At 39.5% G+C, this 17,136-nt stretch overlaps 2 protein-coding genes across 4 annotated transcripts; one reads left to right on the plus strand and one right to left on the minus strand.

Moving 5' to 3' along the window:
- LOC133877127 (F-box protein SKIP28) lies at positions 1 to 5,553 on the plus strand. 2 transcript variants are annotated; one of them, XM_062315371.1, is made up of 3 exons: positions 1 to 126; positions 238 to 597; positions 4,868 to 5,553. In XM_062315371.1, the coding sequence occupies exons 2-3, from the start codon at positions 241 to 243 to the stop codon at positions 5,462 to 5,464; spliced, it is 954 nt and encodes a 317-aa protein (XP_062171355.1). In that variant the 5' UTR covers positions 1 to 126; positions 238 to 240; the 3' UTR covers positions 5,465 to 5,553. The 2 variants fall into 2 exon arrangements, with proteins under 2 accessions (XP_062171355.1, XP_062171362.1); XM_062315378.1 differs by having other exon boundaries at positions 91 to 114.
- A 555-nt stretch (positions 5,554 to 6,108) lies between these two features.
- LOC133877110 (glucan endo-1,3-beta-glucosidase 3) lies at positions 6,109 to 16,316 on the minus strand. Of its 2 annotated transcripts, none has more exons than XM_062315353.1 (4): positions 15,991 to 16,316; positions 7,950 to 9,203; positions 7,492 to 7,519; positions 6,109 to 6,572 (listed from the first exon to the last, which is right to left on the minus strand). In XM_062315353.1, the coding sequence occupies exons 1-4, from the start codon at positions 16,046 to 16,048 to the stop codon at positions 6,416 to 6,418; spliced, it is 1,497 nt and encodes a 498-aa protein (XP_062171337.1). In that variant the 5' UTR covers positions 16,049 to 16,316; the 3' UTR covers positions 6,109 to 6,415. The 2 variants fall into 2 exon arrangements, with proteins under 2 accessions (XP_062171337.1, XP_062171344.1); XM_062315360.1 differs by having other exon boundaries at positions 7,950 to 9,220.
- Positions 16,317 to 17,136: the final 820 nt, after the last annotated feature.

The raw sequence follows: 17,136 nt of genomic DNA on the forward strand, positions 1-17,136 counted from the left end.
GGTGGGCTCCATAACAAATCTCTCACATTTGGTGGGGGGATGTCTATCCCATTCCGACTCGCAATTTGCCCACACGGCTTCTATCGGTCCAACCTTGAAAATTAACCAAGTTGTGTAAATATCAAGGTTTCTTGTATAGCCTTTGTTGTATTCTTCAATCTCTCTCTCTCTCTCTCTCTCCCGGTTGTTTCTGGCCATAATATCAAGAACTAATTCGTTCAAATCATACTTGTTTAGGAGATGGAAATTTCACATGTTGTGGAGGACAAAGAACATCAAGCCGAGGACGAGGACGAGGTCCCGACTGTGCCGCGTGAGGCTTTGTTCCTGGTTTTAGCTTACCTTCCTCTGTTTGAGCTTCTTGCCATGAGTGAAGTTTGCGTGTCACTAAGAGATGCAGTGCACAAGGATGTATTGCCATGGCTGGATAATATCATAGTTGAAAGGCCTTTGAACTTGCGACTGTCTGATGAGATTCTGATGAAGATCACTTCAAAGGCGATTGGTAGGCTGAAAACTTTGGCTCTCGTGAACTGTTTGAAGATTACGGATGATGGGCTTCAGTGGGTCATAGACAAAAATCCTCTTATCAACAAGGTATGAATATCTGGTGTTTCTTCTCTGTTCCTTCTCTAATTTAATTTGCCTGCTGAAGTTTCAGTTCTAATGTTTTTATTTGAAAAATGATACACATACATTTCATATATAATTAAGTTTCAAATTTACCATTGAATTTGGCCTAAGGTGGGTAGGGACGGAGGAAGGGGCCGGCATAGGCCATGGCCCCCAATTCCTAAGAATAAAAAAGTTTTAAGGTAAAATAAAAAATAAAAATTCGCCTACTCGCCCGTAGCAACAAATTTTTTTTGCCCCTATCCCCTGCACATAATAGTTTATGGCTCCTTCCTTTAATATGGATTCCATAAATATAATGGTAAATTTGAAAATGATATATATATTTTTTCTTTTCCTGCTTTAATTGGAGGAAATAGTTTATAGGAGATGAAAGTGGATAAGGTATGTCTGGTGGGGATTGCGTCTCTTATGAAAGTTCGTCTAGTCTCCTCTTTCATGAAGTGTTCGGCTTACTTGGAATGAGAAGTTCAGCAATAAATAAATAACATCAAATTAAAATGTTTACCCCCGGTACCAACAACTGCCCATTTATCAACATCGTTCATATAACACTGGCTTGAAACTCCAAAAAGCAAGAAATATTCCTAAGATGGAAGATCAACAATAGATGGAAAATTATAGACTAAGAAACAATTTTTTTTTTTTTTTTTTTTTTTTTTAATAAGTACTTCAACAAAAGTTACAACAAAGAAAAATATAAGGCTAGGCAACCTAACGAAGAACTTCGAATTTATAACCACATTAGTGTAGGTAAACAAAATATAAAAGAGAATGCAACAAATAAATGATGCGGGCCTTATATATTTTTGGTACGAAGACGAAGATAAGTGATCGCCAATAAATGCGATTCGGTAAGGCGCACTATGAATGACGCAACCTAGAGGTGCAAGAAGGGTACCAAACAAGGTCTGAAAACTCAAACTGTAGCCTAGCAAAGAAACAAATGCAGTAGCACACTCAAATGTGAACCACCGCAGCAAAGAAGACATTGATCAAGGTCAAAACGAAATCTAAGGTGAAGATGGCTTTAACAGCCCAAAGTAAACTAGGGAAAGCAAATAAAAACAATAAGCAGAACACCGACATCTGGTGTTGCGGAGGAGGGTGGAGACTCGATCGAGAGTGCCGACGAGTGAAAGCCAAGCTCTGGCGAAGGTTGCAGATGGAGAAAGAATCGCCACTGGAGGTCTGTGGTAGCGGTGGAAGACAGATCGAGGAGGAGGAGACAGAAGGCATCACGCGCAGTGGAGGGCTATCCACGCATCGAAGCATGTAAGCCACGCTCCGATGCAAGAAGGTTCGATGGAGGCACGGCTGGTGTTGGCGGAGGTGGAAGACGACAGGGAACACAATGGGGGCGCCCGTGTCGAGCAGGATCTGACAAAGGAAGGTGGATCTAACTTCGAAAAATTCGATCCAAGATCCTTAACAAATCCAATTGGAAACACAATGAAAGAGAGAGATGAGCGGTGAAAACTGTAATGGTAGTAAGGAAAAGATAAACAAAGCTTCCAAAGATGTAAACATGACCTTTGAAAGAGTAGATAGGGCCTCCAAAGAAGTAAATAAGGCTAGAGAAAATTCTAGTAGGACAGGGGCCTCAAAAGAGGTGTAAGCTGAGGGGAAAGGGAAGGGTAGAGGAAAAGAAAGGCAGAAGGGGGAGAGAAGCTTTGAGCTTCCCTCCTCCCATGGCTTTTTGTGTAAAGAGTTTATCAGGAGAGAGGAGAGAGCTTTTTGCTAAGAGGAAAATTTGTTGATCACCGATTGACTAAGAAACTAATTGATAGTGCTAAATAGGTGCTCCTAAGTGTACTGCAAGTTTTTTTTTTTTACAAACTAACGTGGCAATTCATAATTAGTAAAATAACTAAGCAAAAAAATCGAACTTGTCAATGTTATTAATTAGCGTCTGACTTGTCAACCATATACCTAAAATCATTTCATCAATTATAGGTCGCCACATCTATTTGTATGAAAATTGTAATAAAAGCTATAATACTCAAAGCATTTCTCGTGCTAAATAATACTAAGGATAAGTCAAAATTAAAGACAAAATCAAGTTGGAATTCCATGGCCATACAAAGCTCCTTTCCATTTGCGTTATACTGCCAAGATCCGCTCGAGCTAAAGATCAAGTCGACTTCTCTTAAGTTGCACCGCTCGAGTGCTCAACGAGCGGTGCAATCTGGTTGCACTGTGTTTGTGACGTTGCTCGAGCGCTCATCGAGCTACGGTCGAGCGGTGTCTTCTTGTTGTCCTACAACAATCTCCCCTACTTGAAAAGAACTTATCCTCGAGTCAAAACCAGAAGAAGGATCACAAGGCGAATGATGTTCAGGCAAATTTGCAACATTGTCACTAATCTTCTTGATAATCTATTTTCTAGTAGTATTTAGGCTCTTACACTCTCTCATTCTTTCTTCCGTTTTTCTTTTGCTACAGCGCCTCCAATAAGAGAAGTAAGGCTACATTTGGTACGTAGAATGGCTATTCTATTAGAAAAAATAAATAGTTTTTTATTAAGAATTGAAGAAAGTAGAATAAAATAGCCTTAGTGCTAGAATATATAATAAGAACACTTAGAATAGCCATTCACATTGCCGATAAGAGTAACTATTCATTACATTGAGGAATATATATTCCTCTCAATTTTGATGGGAATAGCTATAAAAAAAATGTCTTTCAAGATCTCGTCGCTTTGGTGAATTCCTGGAGCCCTGATACATTTTTGGTGCTATGGAGCTAGACCAATGAGTCCTCGATTTAAGGAATATATAGTCATTGCTTCATGGGCCATATATGGGAATGACTATTCCAAGATTTCAAATTTTTTCATTTTCAATAAAACTATTTATTCTTATAATGAAATAGTCGTTCTCTGTACCAAACATAACCTAAATCTATGCTTTTACGGCGTATAATCGGTGCAGGAAAGCTACAAGTCGGTTAACAACAGAACACCAAAACAAATAGGGGAGTGAAACGCATGAGCCAGAAGAAAAATCAACTTTAAGGGGGCCCACAAGACTTCATGGGTGAAAAGTCACCCCTCCCTCGCTAACATGTTCCAAGGTGATAGACTGAACGTGAAAAGAAACTGAGTTACGTTTAAGTCCTCCACTGTGAAAGAAGAGAAAAATATCTAAAGAAACTCATAGTTAATTAAATGAAAATTAAATAGAAAAGCGAAAGAAATAGAGAAATGTAGATATAGATTTATGGATGGTTCAATGTTAGACATCTACGATTAGGGAAGAGTTAGTTCAAAAAGACTACACCTTGCTCTTACTCTTTAATAATATTTACAATACAAAAGACTCATATTTATAAGAGAATTGTGATAGGTGAAGGAAAAAAAAAAAAAAGATATTAATTAATGCTCCGTCTGATTCGGCGAAAAATATTTTTGAAAAATATTTTCTGTATTTTTTAATGTTTACTGCGACCGAAAATGATGGTCAAATTGAAAACATTTCAGTTTGATTAGAAAAGCATTCTTTAATCTTCAAAAAATGGTTCCGTTTTTTAATATCGTAAATCATTTTCCAAGTTTGAGCTTCTCCTTCTCGCACGCATTCTCTCTCACAATTTATTATTTGCTACTGCCAGAGTTCGTCAGCCGCCCCGCAGGAATCTACCATCAAAGTTCGCTAGAATTTTCCGATCGTTTTTTGCCGTCACTAGCCATTGCCCACAATCGCTATTTTCCATATGAGCTAAACACCGAAAAATATTTTCAGCTGAAATAAAAGTATTTTGAAAAATGATTTTGTCGAAAATATTTTCCGACGAAAAACATTTTAAGTCAAAACAAACAGAGCCTAAATCAAAATGATTTTATTACCATCAAACCTAATCACAATCAATCTCCATGCATTCTGTAGTGTTGTGTGGACCATTTGCTTGTTGAGGGGCTTTTGGGAGATGATCTTCCCAACAAGGCCAATAGTTGACGCTTGCATGTGTTCTTCCGGAGCACTCTCTAGTTGTTTGAGAGCTTTCGTCTTGGAAATGAGGTGAGAGAGAGCATCTGCCATGTGGGGGAAGGGCTTGAGAGGGGACCAGGAAAGATCACTGAGAATATAGGGAGGACACAAAGGTCTCATGGGGGCTCCAAGGGGGAGAGCTTCCCTACTAGTTTTCTGATAATCATTTTTAGAAGATAATTCTATTGCCAAAGCATGAGCAAACAAGGTTTAACTGCATTATTGTTTTTTGCGTTCTGATTCAGCTATACATACCAGCATGCACTGGCTTAACACCTGAGGGAGTCATTAGAGCAGTGAAGACATTATCCGAAGGTCATCACAGCTTAAAGAGCCTGAGGATAAATGGTATCTACAACATAAAGAAAGAACACCTTGAAACAATTCTCTCTTATCTGCAAATGAACCTGTCTCAGCAGGATATGCAGCGAAAGCAGCAACCTACCCTCTATCATAACAGGAAGTTCCCAATTTTCAGAAACGAAGAAAGTGATCATGATCCTATGCTTGACGTGGATATCTGCCCAAAGTGCAACGATGTAAGAGTGGTTTACGAGTGTCTAAGAGAGACCTGCAAGAGGAAGACGGAGCTGCTGTCGACCGAATGCAGAGGTTGCAACCTCTGCATTCCGAGGTGCGAAGAGTGTGGCCGATGCACAGGATCTGAAGAACCGGAAGAAACTGCTTGTGGAGACGACTTGTGTTCAGAGTGCTGGCTGCAGCTTCCCAAATGTAATTTTTGCAACAGACCGTATTGCAACCAACATACCAATCGGCAGTACAAGATTTCCAGCTCTACTGGCTTTGTTTGTGATGTTTGTCATATATCCTACTACTGTTAGTTAAGATTTTTTTCAATGAATTCATAATACTGTAAGCATCAAACAACTATGTTGAGGTTGAATGACAATTCAGAAAGACTTTTCTTCCATTATAATTGCTTCTGTGTTCTTTTGAATCAACGAAGTTATTGATGCCCTTATTTCTGATATTCCTTTACGAACCAACAAGTTCGAAAAAAATGACTTCTTCCTGAAATTCTTCTTGTAAGAATCCAACATGTCTAAACTAGATTTTCTGCTTGTTTGTTTGATGTTTTCTTCTTCCTATATGCTCCATGAATCACTTACAAGAGAAAAAATTCCCGCCACAAACACATTAAAACAAAAACGACTAGACTCAAAAAGAAAGGAAAGAAAGAAAAGATTAAAATAAAAAAAAAAAAATCATTAAAAAAAAAAAAAAAAGGATGAATAACTAAGGGATGCTTTATATCCTTTCAGCCAGAATTACAAATTGGCTGATTACAAATTTGGCCACCCATCATTAGGTCACGGGCCATGCTCCAGAGGATTTGGCTTAGATGCTGTAAAAAAAATATACAAGAGATCTTTTGTAATTTTTTTTTTACAGCACCGAAGCCAAATCCCTCTCGAAAAGCCGCTTGAGAGTCATCTTACAGCGACATTGTTGAGAAACAAAAAAATATCCCAATTTGAGGGACCAAATGAACATCATTAAACCAGGGTTTCAAATGCGTTCGTCACAAATCTGGGTTCAAAGAATACAACAATGGTGGATGGCGGGTTTGTACAAAATCCAATAGACAACTCACCATCAACTACTTGCCGGCTATGTATGCGTTACACCTTGCCACACCCCTTCAAATCCTCTTCCAGAGGAACAAAACTGGGTATGCTGCAATTTTTTCAACAGATGCAAACGCGCATGTCTCGAACAAATCCAACATTTGTCAAAAAAAGAAGCGTCGCAAACAAACGTGTTCGTAGTTTTCAGAATAAAACTGCACTCAAAAGTAAAATACCTACGATCACAGAGCTTGTGAAAGAACCATCACCATGGGGATAGAGTGAGAAGCAGCCAGAACTTGTGGAATTTGAAGATGGAGCCAGTGAAGTACCATTTACAACAGTGCCATTTTTTCCAGCACTACATTCACAAAAACAGACAGAATTCAATAGGATATACATGGCCATAATATGAAACTTATTTCAAAGTGGCTAAAATACATGTGAAAAGCATGCTCATCATAGATGATATGCATCAGTGGCGGATGGAGGGGACAAAAATTTGAAAACCCTCCTTCCCTTCTCTAAAAATATGAGTATGCCCCAAAACATTTGTAAAAACTAAACACTTTAATCTCTTCAAAATTTAAAAAAAGACCCCTACAACTTCCATGGCCCTCCAAAAAATTTGAAAAACCCCCCTCTACACAAACATGAAAATACCATTTGACTCTCCCAAAAATTTAAACCAAAAAACCCCCTGCCCTTCTCTACAAATACGAAAATACCCATTTGACTCTCCCAAAAGTTTAACCCCCCCCCCCCCCCCCCCCCCCCCCCCCCTCCCTCCTTCTCTTCTTTAAAGTCAGAACATGTGACTATTCTCCATCCTTCCCTCAACTCACTTTCTCCCCTCTTGCTTTCTCTTTTCTCTACAACTCATAAGTTTTCTCCCAAATCTTTAAACCCCCCCTCCCTCTCTTCTTTAAAGTCAGAACATGCGACTATTCTCCATCCTTCCCTCAACTCTCTTTCTCCCCTCTTGCTTTCTCTTTTCTCTACAACTCATAAGTTTTCTCCCAAATCTTTAACCCCCCCCCCCCTTCTTTGAAGTCAGAACATGCGACTATTCTCCATCCTTCCCTCAACTCTCTTTCTCCCCTCTTGCTTCCTCTTTTCTCTACAACTCATAAGTTTTCTCCCAAATCTCCTCCCTTGCAACAATATTTGGTCCCCAAGTAAAATAATTCTTGACTCCGCTACTGATGAGCATGTTGAGTGATTAACAAAGTGGTCAATAGCACAGAAAATCATATAGTTAGAGATACTTCACTTCATACCTTCCGGGAAATATACAAGAACCACGACCTGCAAGAATTGGCAATGAACTGAACATTAGTAATTCTAAGGTGCTAAGAAAGGACCAAAAGCAATTCAACAGGAAACACACGCGGGCGTACACACACACACACACACACAAAAAAAAAAAAAAAGAAGAAGAAGAAGAAGAAGAAAGAAAGAAAGAAAAGGAGCTTTCTTTTGATTTATAGCAAGTCAGTAAACTGCATCACACACACAAACCATTAATTTTGTGAGAACAGTCCAACAATCAAGCTACCAAAAATCTTTTAAAAACATAAAAAATACCAAGCCCTTTGACTGTTTTTTGTTGTGGTTAGCTTTCCTTCTTGATATATACACACTATCTGCCAAGATTATTAGCTCATAAATGCTTGCAAATTAACCCATCTCTAGTAAAAGACATAATAGCACATATAACCAAGTCATAATTTCATACTTGGATCTGTTGTAGTGATGGTAGCCACCCCTTTAAAATCACAGGTCCCAGAAGATTTAGCCATCTGCTGAAAGTATGCATTGAAAGCATATGTTGCATGTGACACCACATTATTAGGTTCATAACATGGTTGCCCCTGCAACAAAGGTGAGCAGTCTACCTTCCCTGGTCCACAAGCCCAATCTAGTGCTGCCTGTAGCATCTTTGGATCAGCACCACTCTTTGCAACACAGAAGGTTTGATTCGTGGTGTCATTAGCCAAAACAGTCCCCGCACCAGTCAAGTGCAAGATATAAACCGGCACTCCATTAGCATTGAAAAGCCCCCAATTCTTTTCAGAGACTGACCCAGGTCTCAAATCCTCATTATAAAGCTCATAAATGTATGTACTAACTGCAATCCCAGGATGCTTCGGAGTTCCTGTGTTGTTAAGCACATGTTTGATCAAGTTACTGTTGTAAGTGTTACCATTTTCAAGTGTTGCATCTGGCTCAGATGAGTCACCCTTGGAGGGCCAGCCTGACTCAGTAACTACAATGGGGACATTGGTGACATTCAGATAGGACATTGCAAAATAAGCTGCATCAACAACTGCATCAAAGACATTAGTGTAATGCAGGAGCGTATTAGCATCCACAGCTTCCTTGTTGGGAGGAAGGGGGCGGAATAGCGCATAGTCCAATGGGATCACTCCATTGGATTGCATGTAATCATAATATGGATATACATTAAGCATAAGGTAAGATCCTGTAGACTGCAAAAATTTGAGCAAGGGAACCATGACTGGATCCCATGAGCGGTTAAAGAAGGCTTGTGAAGGTGGGAAGGAGTCGAGGATAATGGAAGACGAGTGTGGCGTGGAGACTTTGATTTGGTGATCAAGATTAGATGCAACAAGGGCAGATTGGATGAACTTTAATGCAGAGACTAGGACTGGAGCAGCATTTGGCAGGGCTGTTAGGACTTCAGATCCAACAGCTATCGCGGTAATGTTGGTGGCAGGAACATGGGCTATTACATTGCGAGCAATCCAGTTGGCTGCTGTGGCATTGGACTGACCAATCCCAAGGAGCTGGTCATTGGGAACAGAAACAGTCACCTGGATGCCTGTGTTGGCAAGTGCGAGTAGAATGGCTCGATCCGCATCATAGAGCCTAATATGTCGAATATTCTGAGCTTTAAGAAGGGCCACCACCTGAGTTGGGCTTGGCATGTCAGACAGGTCCGTACCAATATTTACTCCAAGGAAGGCATCTACAAAATGCAACACACTGGTGCAGGTTTAGACCCTTACATTGTCCATGGAAATCAGCATGTCCAATATTCATAAGAGCATAATAGTATCAATGGCCATAAGACACTTGGAGTATGATACTTGGGCAGCAAACCATAGCTAATGTAAACAAACAATCTCAGGCACAAGAAAAAGTCGAAGAACATTAAAAATGTATGCATTATGCAGATAAGAGGAAAAAATAACCTAATTATGCAGAAAACTTCTAATATATCAATTGCTCTTCGGATGATATAGACTTGATCCTTTAAGCCACTTACAATAATCAGATATACCAAATGATCATCAGCCATTCACAAACTACATGACCAATCATCAACAAGCAGATTTTGAGTGCCAACTTTCAAGAGCAAAGACGATATATACCAACTGATTTCGATATCATTCCACAATCCAACAAAAACTGTCTATAAATAACCCCGGATGATGCATAGTTGATACTTTAAAGCTACTTACAGTCCAATCAGGTAAACCCAAATGACCATCTACCATTCACACAGATTTTTAACCAATCAACAAGCAGATTTACTATCTTAAGTTTCAACGGTAAAGACGATAATATTTCTTTTTTTAATAAGTAATAAAGGTTTTATTAAAAAAAGCATAACGCGCCCCTAAGTACACAGGAACTACCAAAGCAGCCTACAACAAGAAAGAAAACCCAACAACCCTCAAACCCAAAACCATCGGAAGACCCCAACCCTACACCATGTGCACCTTGCTTTTCCTACGCCGAGAGGATCCGCTAGAATCACTGTAGTTGATGGAGCTCACCAGATTTAATACTTCCCTCCTACCTTTGGTTCTTGGACTGGCTACCTTAACTCCCCGATGGAAGTAGTAAAGACGATAATATACCAACTAGATCCATTATATGCAAAATATTAATTAGATATTAAATATGCTTTTTGTCACATATATCTACCTGATGCAGGACAAATAATAATGACGGAATACACTGTAAAAGTAGGAGAAATTAGGGGAAAAGAGAGGAGAAAGAAGCTAAAAGAGGGGAAGAGAGAAAGAAAGAAGAAGCTAAAAGGGAGAGAAGAGAGAGAAAGAGAGAAGAAGCTATGGGGGAAGAAAGAGAAGGAGAGAGAAGAACCAAATCTTCATATTTTTTTTTTATTCAATCAAGTTTGCCTCCATTGGAGTACAAAAGAAACTTAGATAGACTAACGCCCATTTATTGAATTACAAAAATATCTTTGGCTCTTGAAAATTAAATAGAACATAAATTAAAACAAATAACCCAATTAACTCTTGCCTCGTTTTGCATCATTCTCCCCTATATGGGTCCGTTTTTACGCCTGAGCAGAAATCCAAACATTTTGTTGGGAAGATGTACATGATGCAGCCCCTTATTTGCCTCATTTTAAAATTAACTACGTCACAAGAAAGATCAAACGGATTAGCCATATTATCTGTTAAGAAATGGTCCTCCCAAGGGCCATTCGGTATGGGCAGGGGACTGTAAAGCCGTGTGTTTTGCTGCTGCTCTTTGGAGAGTTGACACACACAGCACTGTTGGTTTTCTTTATACCTGACCAAAAGTATCTATCAGAGAGCAAGGCAATGGTTTTGTCACGCCCAAATTGGCCCGCTAATCCACCCGCATGAAATTCCCTCACTATGTGTTCCCGAATGGATATGTTTGGTAGACAAAGACGTGTGCCACAGAAGAGAAAAACCATTGGCCAGCTGGTAGTCTTTTACTGAATTGGGTTTGCAGTGAGACAAGGTCTGGTGGATCACACCAAAATCTGCATCGTTCTTGTAATGTTGCTTCACATCATTGAAACCTAGGACCAAAAACAGTAAGTGTTGCAAGCAAAAAGGATTTGCGGCTTAATGCATCTGCAACCCGATTCTCCACACTGACTTTGTGCTTGAGAACGAAAGAAAATTGCTGAAGGAAGTCGAACCACTGGGCATGCTTCGAATTCAGCCTCTTCTGTGAATTGATGTGGCGTAAAGAGTCATGGTCAATGAAGAAGATAAAGTCACGATGGATGAGGCAGTGCCTCCAATACTTGAGGGATTGGATAATGGCATAAAGTCGGCATAGACCTTAGCCGGATACACTACAATGCCCTGTGAGGAAACCACAAAAACCAAAAATATAATGGAAGGTTGGGCAAAAGAACATTTCTTAAGATGTATAAAAAAGCTCTCGAACCGTATCACTTTAAGAATTTGATGTAAGTGGTCCAGGTGCTCAGTCAAAGTCTAGCTAAAAATAAGTATGCCATCAAAATAGACAACCACAAACTTGTCAATGAAAGGCCGTAAGATTTGATTCATAATGCGCATAAAAGTGCTTCGCACGGTAGTGAGTCTGAAAGGCATGACAAGCCATTCGAATAGCCCATCAAGTGTTTAAAAGAGGTTTTCTAGGCGGACCTAAATTTGGTGATAGCTGCTCCAAATATCTATTTTGGAAAAGACCATGGCTCCTTGTAAGTCATCTATCATATCGTCGAGGCGGAGAATTGGAAACTGGCACTTCAATGTTATTTTATTGATAGCCCGGCTATCAACCTGTCGTATTTATTTGGCATGGGAAGGACAGGGACAGAACAAGGGCTAAGGCTCTCCAGAAATAAAACCTTTGTGGAGGAGTTCTTGTACCTAACATTGAAGCTCTTTGTGCTCTTCGGGACTCATCCAATAAGCTGGCAAATTGAGTAGGGAGGCCCCTGGTACAAGATCAATAGTATGCTGAAAATTTCTCATTAGTGGCAGCTTGTTGGGAAGCTCCTTAGGGGAAAGGTTGGCAAAGCTCTTGAGAAGTTGTTGGACTTCCTTGGGCTACGTTGCATTCAGTGGTGTGTTGGCTGCTTTAGAGATTAGAGCAAGAAAAACACCTTTGTCGAGGCACTCCTGGGTGAATAACAGGGTGAGCACCTTGTTCTCTTGTTGTGGTGCATTGAAGCCCTGCATCTTCATAGGCTGCAAAACAAGTTTGGTTCCCAAACAAAAAAGAATATGTATTGGCAAAACCGTCATATTAAACACCTATGTTTAACAAGTATGGAAGTGTCGTCCACCAAGCTAAGTTTGTACGGTTTTGGATGCTTTTCAACGGGCAATTTCAGCTTGTCAATTACTTCCTACACCACCACATTCATGCCACTCCCATTGTCGATGATAAGGTTCAAACTCGACACGTGTGGAAAATATTTGAGTGACACCAATCTTCATTCTCCTCATCACATTTATGTTGGCCCGCCAGGACAAGTCGAATGACGCATATGGGTAATGTAGAGCCGTGTAGTGTTTCTTCCGGGACCTCACTTTCTTCAAGTCTGGGAGTCTTGTCTATTGCAGAGTCTTCGGTGTCTTCTATCTGCTTCGCATCCTCCTTACAGATGAGTGTGAATTTTTTGTCTTGGGTGGGGCACACAATGGCGTAATGTCCCCCTGCCACCACATTTGTAACATTCTTCTTTTCCTCTCTCTGGCTTGGCACTCATCATTGCTTTACCTTTTCAATCCTCCCTGTCAGTATTAATGCGTTCTTGAAATTGTGTTGTTCTAGACAAACTTCATTCATTTGAAGGGTTATGTGTTGGTAAAGTGGAGACATTTCAATTTTGGTGGCTCCCCCATGTTGGTGTAAGTCTTTGTGAATGCACACCCCTTCGTTGCTACTCGACTCTGACGGCAATTTGGTAGGCTGCTTCTTCTACACTGGCCAATTGAATCATCAAGAGGTCCTTCCTGATAACTTCTCGCAACCCCACCTTATAACGGAGCAATGGTTTGGCGGTCGAACTCAGCGATGCGACTCCGAATGCTAAGTTCATGGAACATGCAATTCCATTGTGCTCCCTCCTTGGCATAGCAGCCACAACTCCTCAAACAAAGACTCTTCATAGTCTATAGGGAGATACTTCTCTTCTAGCTTCAACTTCATCTCTTCCCAATCCAGGATTGGGGGTTGATGCAGCCTATGAAGTTGTTCCTCCACACTCTGCCACCACACGCGCACTTGTCCCTTCATTTTCATCCCTACAAAACGCACCTTCCGTTTGGCAGATAACCCGAACCAATTGAAGTAGTCATCTAGTGCGGTGATCCAGTCTTGGAAAGTATATGGATCAAGGTTCCCAAAGAAATCTAAAACGTCCACCCTAACCCATTTGGTGGCTTCGTCCATACGGCCATCCGTTCCCTCCAAACGATCCATAAATGGTGTCCAGACAGTACGGTTGTTGTAGTCTCCTTCATAGAAAGAAACCTATGGATGGGTTCGAGTATCTCCAATCGATGGAGTCTGGCAGTGAAGGTCATTCTCCTCATCCACATCAGCTTCATGTTCACTAGAACCCCCCGTTTTGTCAAACCAATGGGTCCACACTCCATCCATTCGTTTCATCAACTCCATCAGCATGTCATCCCTCTGTTGTTGAGAGAGCTGAGGTGACCGGTACTGACGTCTATTGTGCGTGTTCATTTCATTGTTGAACAGCTAGTTAGGAACCTTTTTGGCTCTGATACCACTTGATGCAGTCGCAGAGGAGAAAAAGAAAAATAAACAAATAAAGCAAAGAATTGGTGCGTCACACAACCCAATGCAATGGAGTCTCACCAATTATCTAGAGAAATCTCATCTCAAGAAAATGCAGAGCATTAATTAATAATACATTCAATGATTCTTGATAGCTCATGTACACCAGCTTATAGAGCTACTTATTGGATAAGATAACACAAGAGAAATGATAAAGACAACTAGCCTATTAGACTACTGATACGAATGAAACCAAACTACAATAACACCCATCTACGATAACTTTAGCTAACAACAAATAAACTTACTCAAACACTAAGTAGCAAATGACTAAAATTCCAATTCTAAAGAAGTAGTTTTGCATATGACAACTACTTGTTGCCAACTTGATAGCTATTGACGTGGACCCCATCATCAAGGCTGTCCAAGGCAAACATCTCAAGGAGCAGAGTGGTTGCGAGTATTCCCAGGACATCAAAGCCGAAGGTACAAATGGCTCAAAGACAAGAAATGCACGCGAATGGGAAATCATTGCACCATTTGGCAACCATTTTCTCTCCCTCTCTTCTTTTTTTTTTTACTTCTTCTAAAAAAGTCAACTCCAAAACATTCTAACTTTTTTTCACTTTTTATATTATATCAATCATGTTTTATTACTATTCAAATAAAAAACTCACTACAAAACAAAACTTTTGCACTTTTCTATAAGATAATTCCAAACTTTTTTATACTTTATATCACATCAATCACTTCTTACTACTATTCAAACAAAAATTCCACAACACAACCATTTACCAAACAGTGCCCATATTTTTCCCGTTTTCTGGCCAACAAGGTCAGGGTGGCAAACTGCATATGTGGCTCGAAGGTTGACATGGACGTCTATCTTAATCTATGTAACACTAGGAAGACGCTAGGATCAATTAGAGGGGAGATCAACCATGGCAGCGCTTCAAGCGTTCCTTTTTTCAATGTACTCTTTTTCCTTGTCCTTGCTTTGTTGGATGGTTTCTCTTGTATATTCTTAACTACTTGAGTTGTGCCCCTTAGGACTTTATTGAACTTCCTTTTCTTGTATATAAATGATTTTTTTTTTCAAAAAAAAAAAAATAGAATAATAATAATTTTGCATCTTAAAAAAGCCCAAAGAAATGTTACATTAATTTTTAATATAAAAAATTATTATTTTATTCTTTTTAAATTAAAAAGTTTCATTTTAGCTTTTTCCCTTAAACCTCTATTTTCATTAAGCCACCTCCACGAACCCTCCAACATGATAGCTTCCTAAATGAGAATGACAATACTACCCTTTTTTAGTGAGAACTCCCCCAATTCATATAACGGCCTTGTTTGGTAAATGACAGACATGTACACAGTAGTGGGTTGTTAATTTTAAAATTATAAAAAGTGATAAATGTGATATAAAGTAAAAAGTGATTGTATAGAAAAGTGAAAAAAAAAAAAAATTGTATTGAAGTGAATTTTTTATTTGAATAGTAATTAAAAAATTATTGATGTGATATAAAAAGTGAAAAAAGTTGAAATGTTTTGACGTTAATTGTTATTGAAAAATGTAAAAATAAAATAAAAAAAAATTGAAATCTCTCTCTCCCACTACTCTGCACACGGCAGAGCGTTTCCAAACAAGCCCACACTTGGGATGTTTTGGTCCCACAACATCTTCTATGAGAATGTAGTACAAATGAGCTGGCACGCAACAAGGTCGATCCGCTTTAAAGAGGGTTGGGGACAGATCAGAGATTTTTGGGGGAAAAAAAAAAAAAAAAAAAAGATTTTCTACCGATACCCTCTGTTTTGGTCAATAGAAATAAACATAACCACTCATGAGATCGGCGTACTCTCACTCGCCAGTCTCTCCCCAATCCCTCCGCGGCTCCGCCCCCCAAACCAACAGAGAAAAACCAATTAGGCACACAGAGAAAGCAACTCGAAGAAGAAAATGAAGGTTAATTAGCAGGCATTCACTCAACACGGGGAGAGACAAGAAGAAAATATATGTAAAACAGGATTTGGGAATTAGTGCCAATAGTTTCATATCAAATATAAGTAAACAAAACGAAATAACCATAAGTGAGCAGACATTAATCAGAAACAAGAGCTCAGTTTCAGCAGAGATAAGGCACACCCAGAAGGAACACAAACAAAAGGACAAATAGAATAGGGAAAAAAGAAAACGCTCAATGGAAAGCAAATATAGGAAAAAGGAAGCTCACCTTCATCAGCAGAAACCACAGAGACTGCTAGGAGGAAAAAAAGCAACAGGGTAGCCATCGATACTCCCCAGTATGGAATCCTCAATCCTCCAAATCCATTCAAACGACTAGAACAATCCCAAAGAAACCCACAAAAGAGAGACCTGGACACAGCCCAAAAACCAAATGGAAAGACGAAAAAGTACTGGAGAGAGAAGGAAAAGGGTGCTTCTTTTGAGGTATGTGTGAAAGTTGTAGAACTAAAAGCAGGGATTTTAGTTTAGTTTAGTTTAGTTTAGTAGATACTGGAGAGAGAGACTAAAAAAGAGAGGACGAGAGAGAGATGTCAGATGTGAGTTTTTGACGAGGCGAGAGGTTTATAAGCCAGAGATCTGACGGCTGAGATTGACATGCATGTGCATAGCAATACGGTGAGGGCCATCACAGAATAGAAGTGGTGCGTGGGTCAGTCTATAAACTACGGTTTTACGCTGAGGACAGGTTTTGTATGTGAATCCAATGCCTGTCAGAGACAGTAAGGGTCACAGTCCACGAGGAGACCAGTAGATGACGTGGATTCAACGGTCATATTCCGGACATTGTCTGTTTTTTTATTGATTGTTTGTTTGCCTGGTTTTTTATATGCTGGAGAAGTCTAGCCCCACGAGGGGAAACGTCCAGCCAGTGTTACAAGTTTCTGCTGTTTGGTCCGTTCGGATATCAAGAAACAGCAAGAAAAAATCCAACATGGGCAGAAAAACAAGAAATGAAAAGGACTTTGCCTTAATTAAGGAATGGTTGATGTTTGTATTCCTGGGATATAGGAGGAGGACTTACAGTTTTAGAAAGAAGCCATGGACAAGGAAAGAGAAAGGAGGAAGGGAACTATCAAGGTTTCAAAGCTACGAAAATCTAATCAAATCAAGCCATACTACTGAGTATTAATTGCTTGGTATTTGTCTACTTAATTATTTATGAGGCAAAACTCAATTTCAAATTTGAGGAATACTGGAACTCCTTTTAGTGTCCTTCTGAAATTCTTCTATACTGATATGACATTATATATTTTTTTAATAAAATCATAAAAGAGAAATCAAGATATAATTTTTCTTTAATAAAAATATGGTGTCATGTCAGCATAGAAAGACTTCAAAAACAATTAGAAAG

Source organism: Alnus glutinosa, chromosome 1, assembly GCF_958979055.1.
Source record: "Alnus glutinosa chromosome 1, dhAlnGlut1.1, whole genome shotgun sequence".
Taxonomy (NCBI): domain Eukaryota; kingdom Viridiplantae; phylum Streptophyta; class Magnoliopsida; order Fagales; family Betulaceae; genus Alnus; species Alnus glutinosa.

Bases quoted from the DNA above. Each gene is read 5' to 3' on its own strand.
- LOC133877127 (XM_062315371.1), top strand. From the start codon at position 241: ATGGAAATTTCACATGTTGTGGAGGACAAAGAACATCAAGCCGAGGAC. The intron at 598-4,867 runs GTATGAATATCT...GTTCTGATTCAG, and splicing joins AAAATCCTCTTATCAACAAG to CTATACATACCAGCATGCAC.
- LOC133877110 (XM_062315353.1), bottom strand. From the start codon at position 16,048: ATGGCTACCCTGTTGCTTTTTTTCCTCCTAGCAGTCTCTGTGGTTTCT. The intron at 9,204-15,990 runs GTGAGCTTCCTT...TGCATTTTGTAG, and splicing joins TGTGGTTTCTGCTGATGAAG to ATGCCTTCCTTGGAGTAAAT. The intron at 7,520-7,949 runs GTATGAAATTAT...CAATTCTTGCAG, and splicing joins CATCACTACAACAGATCCAA to GTCGTGGTTCTTGTATATTT.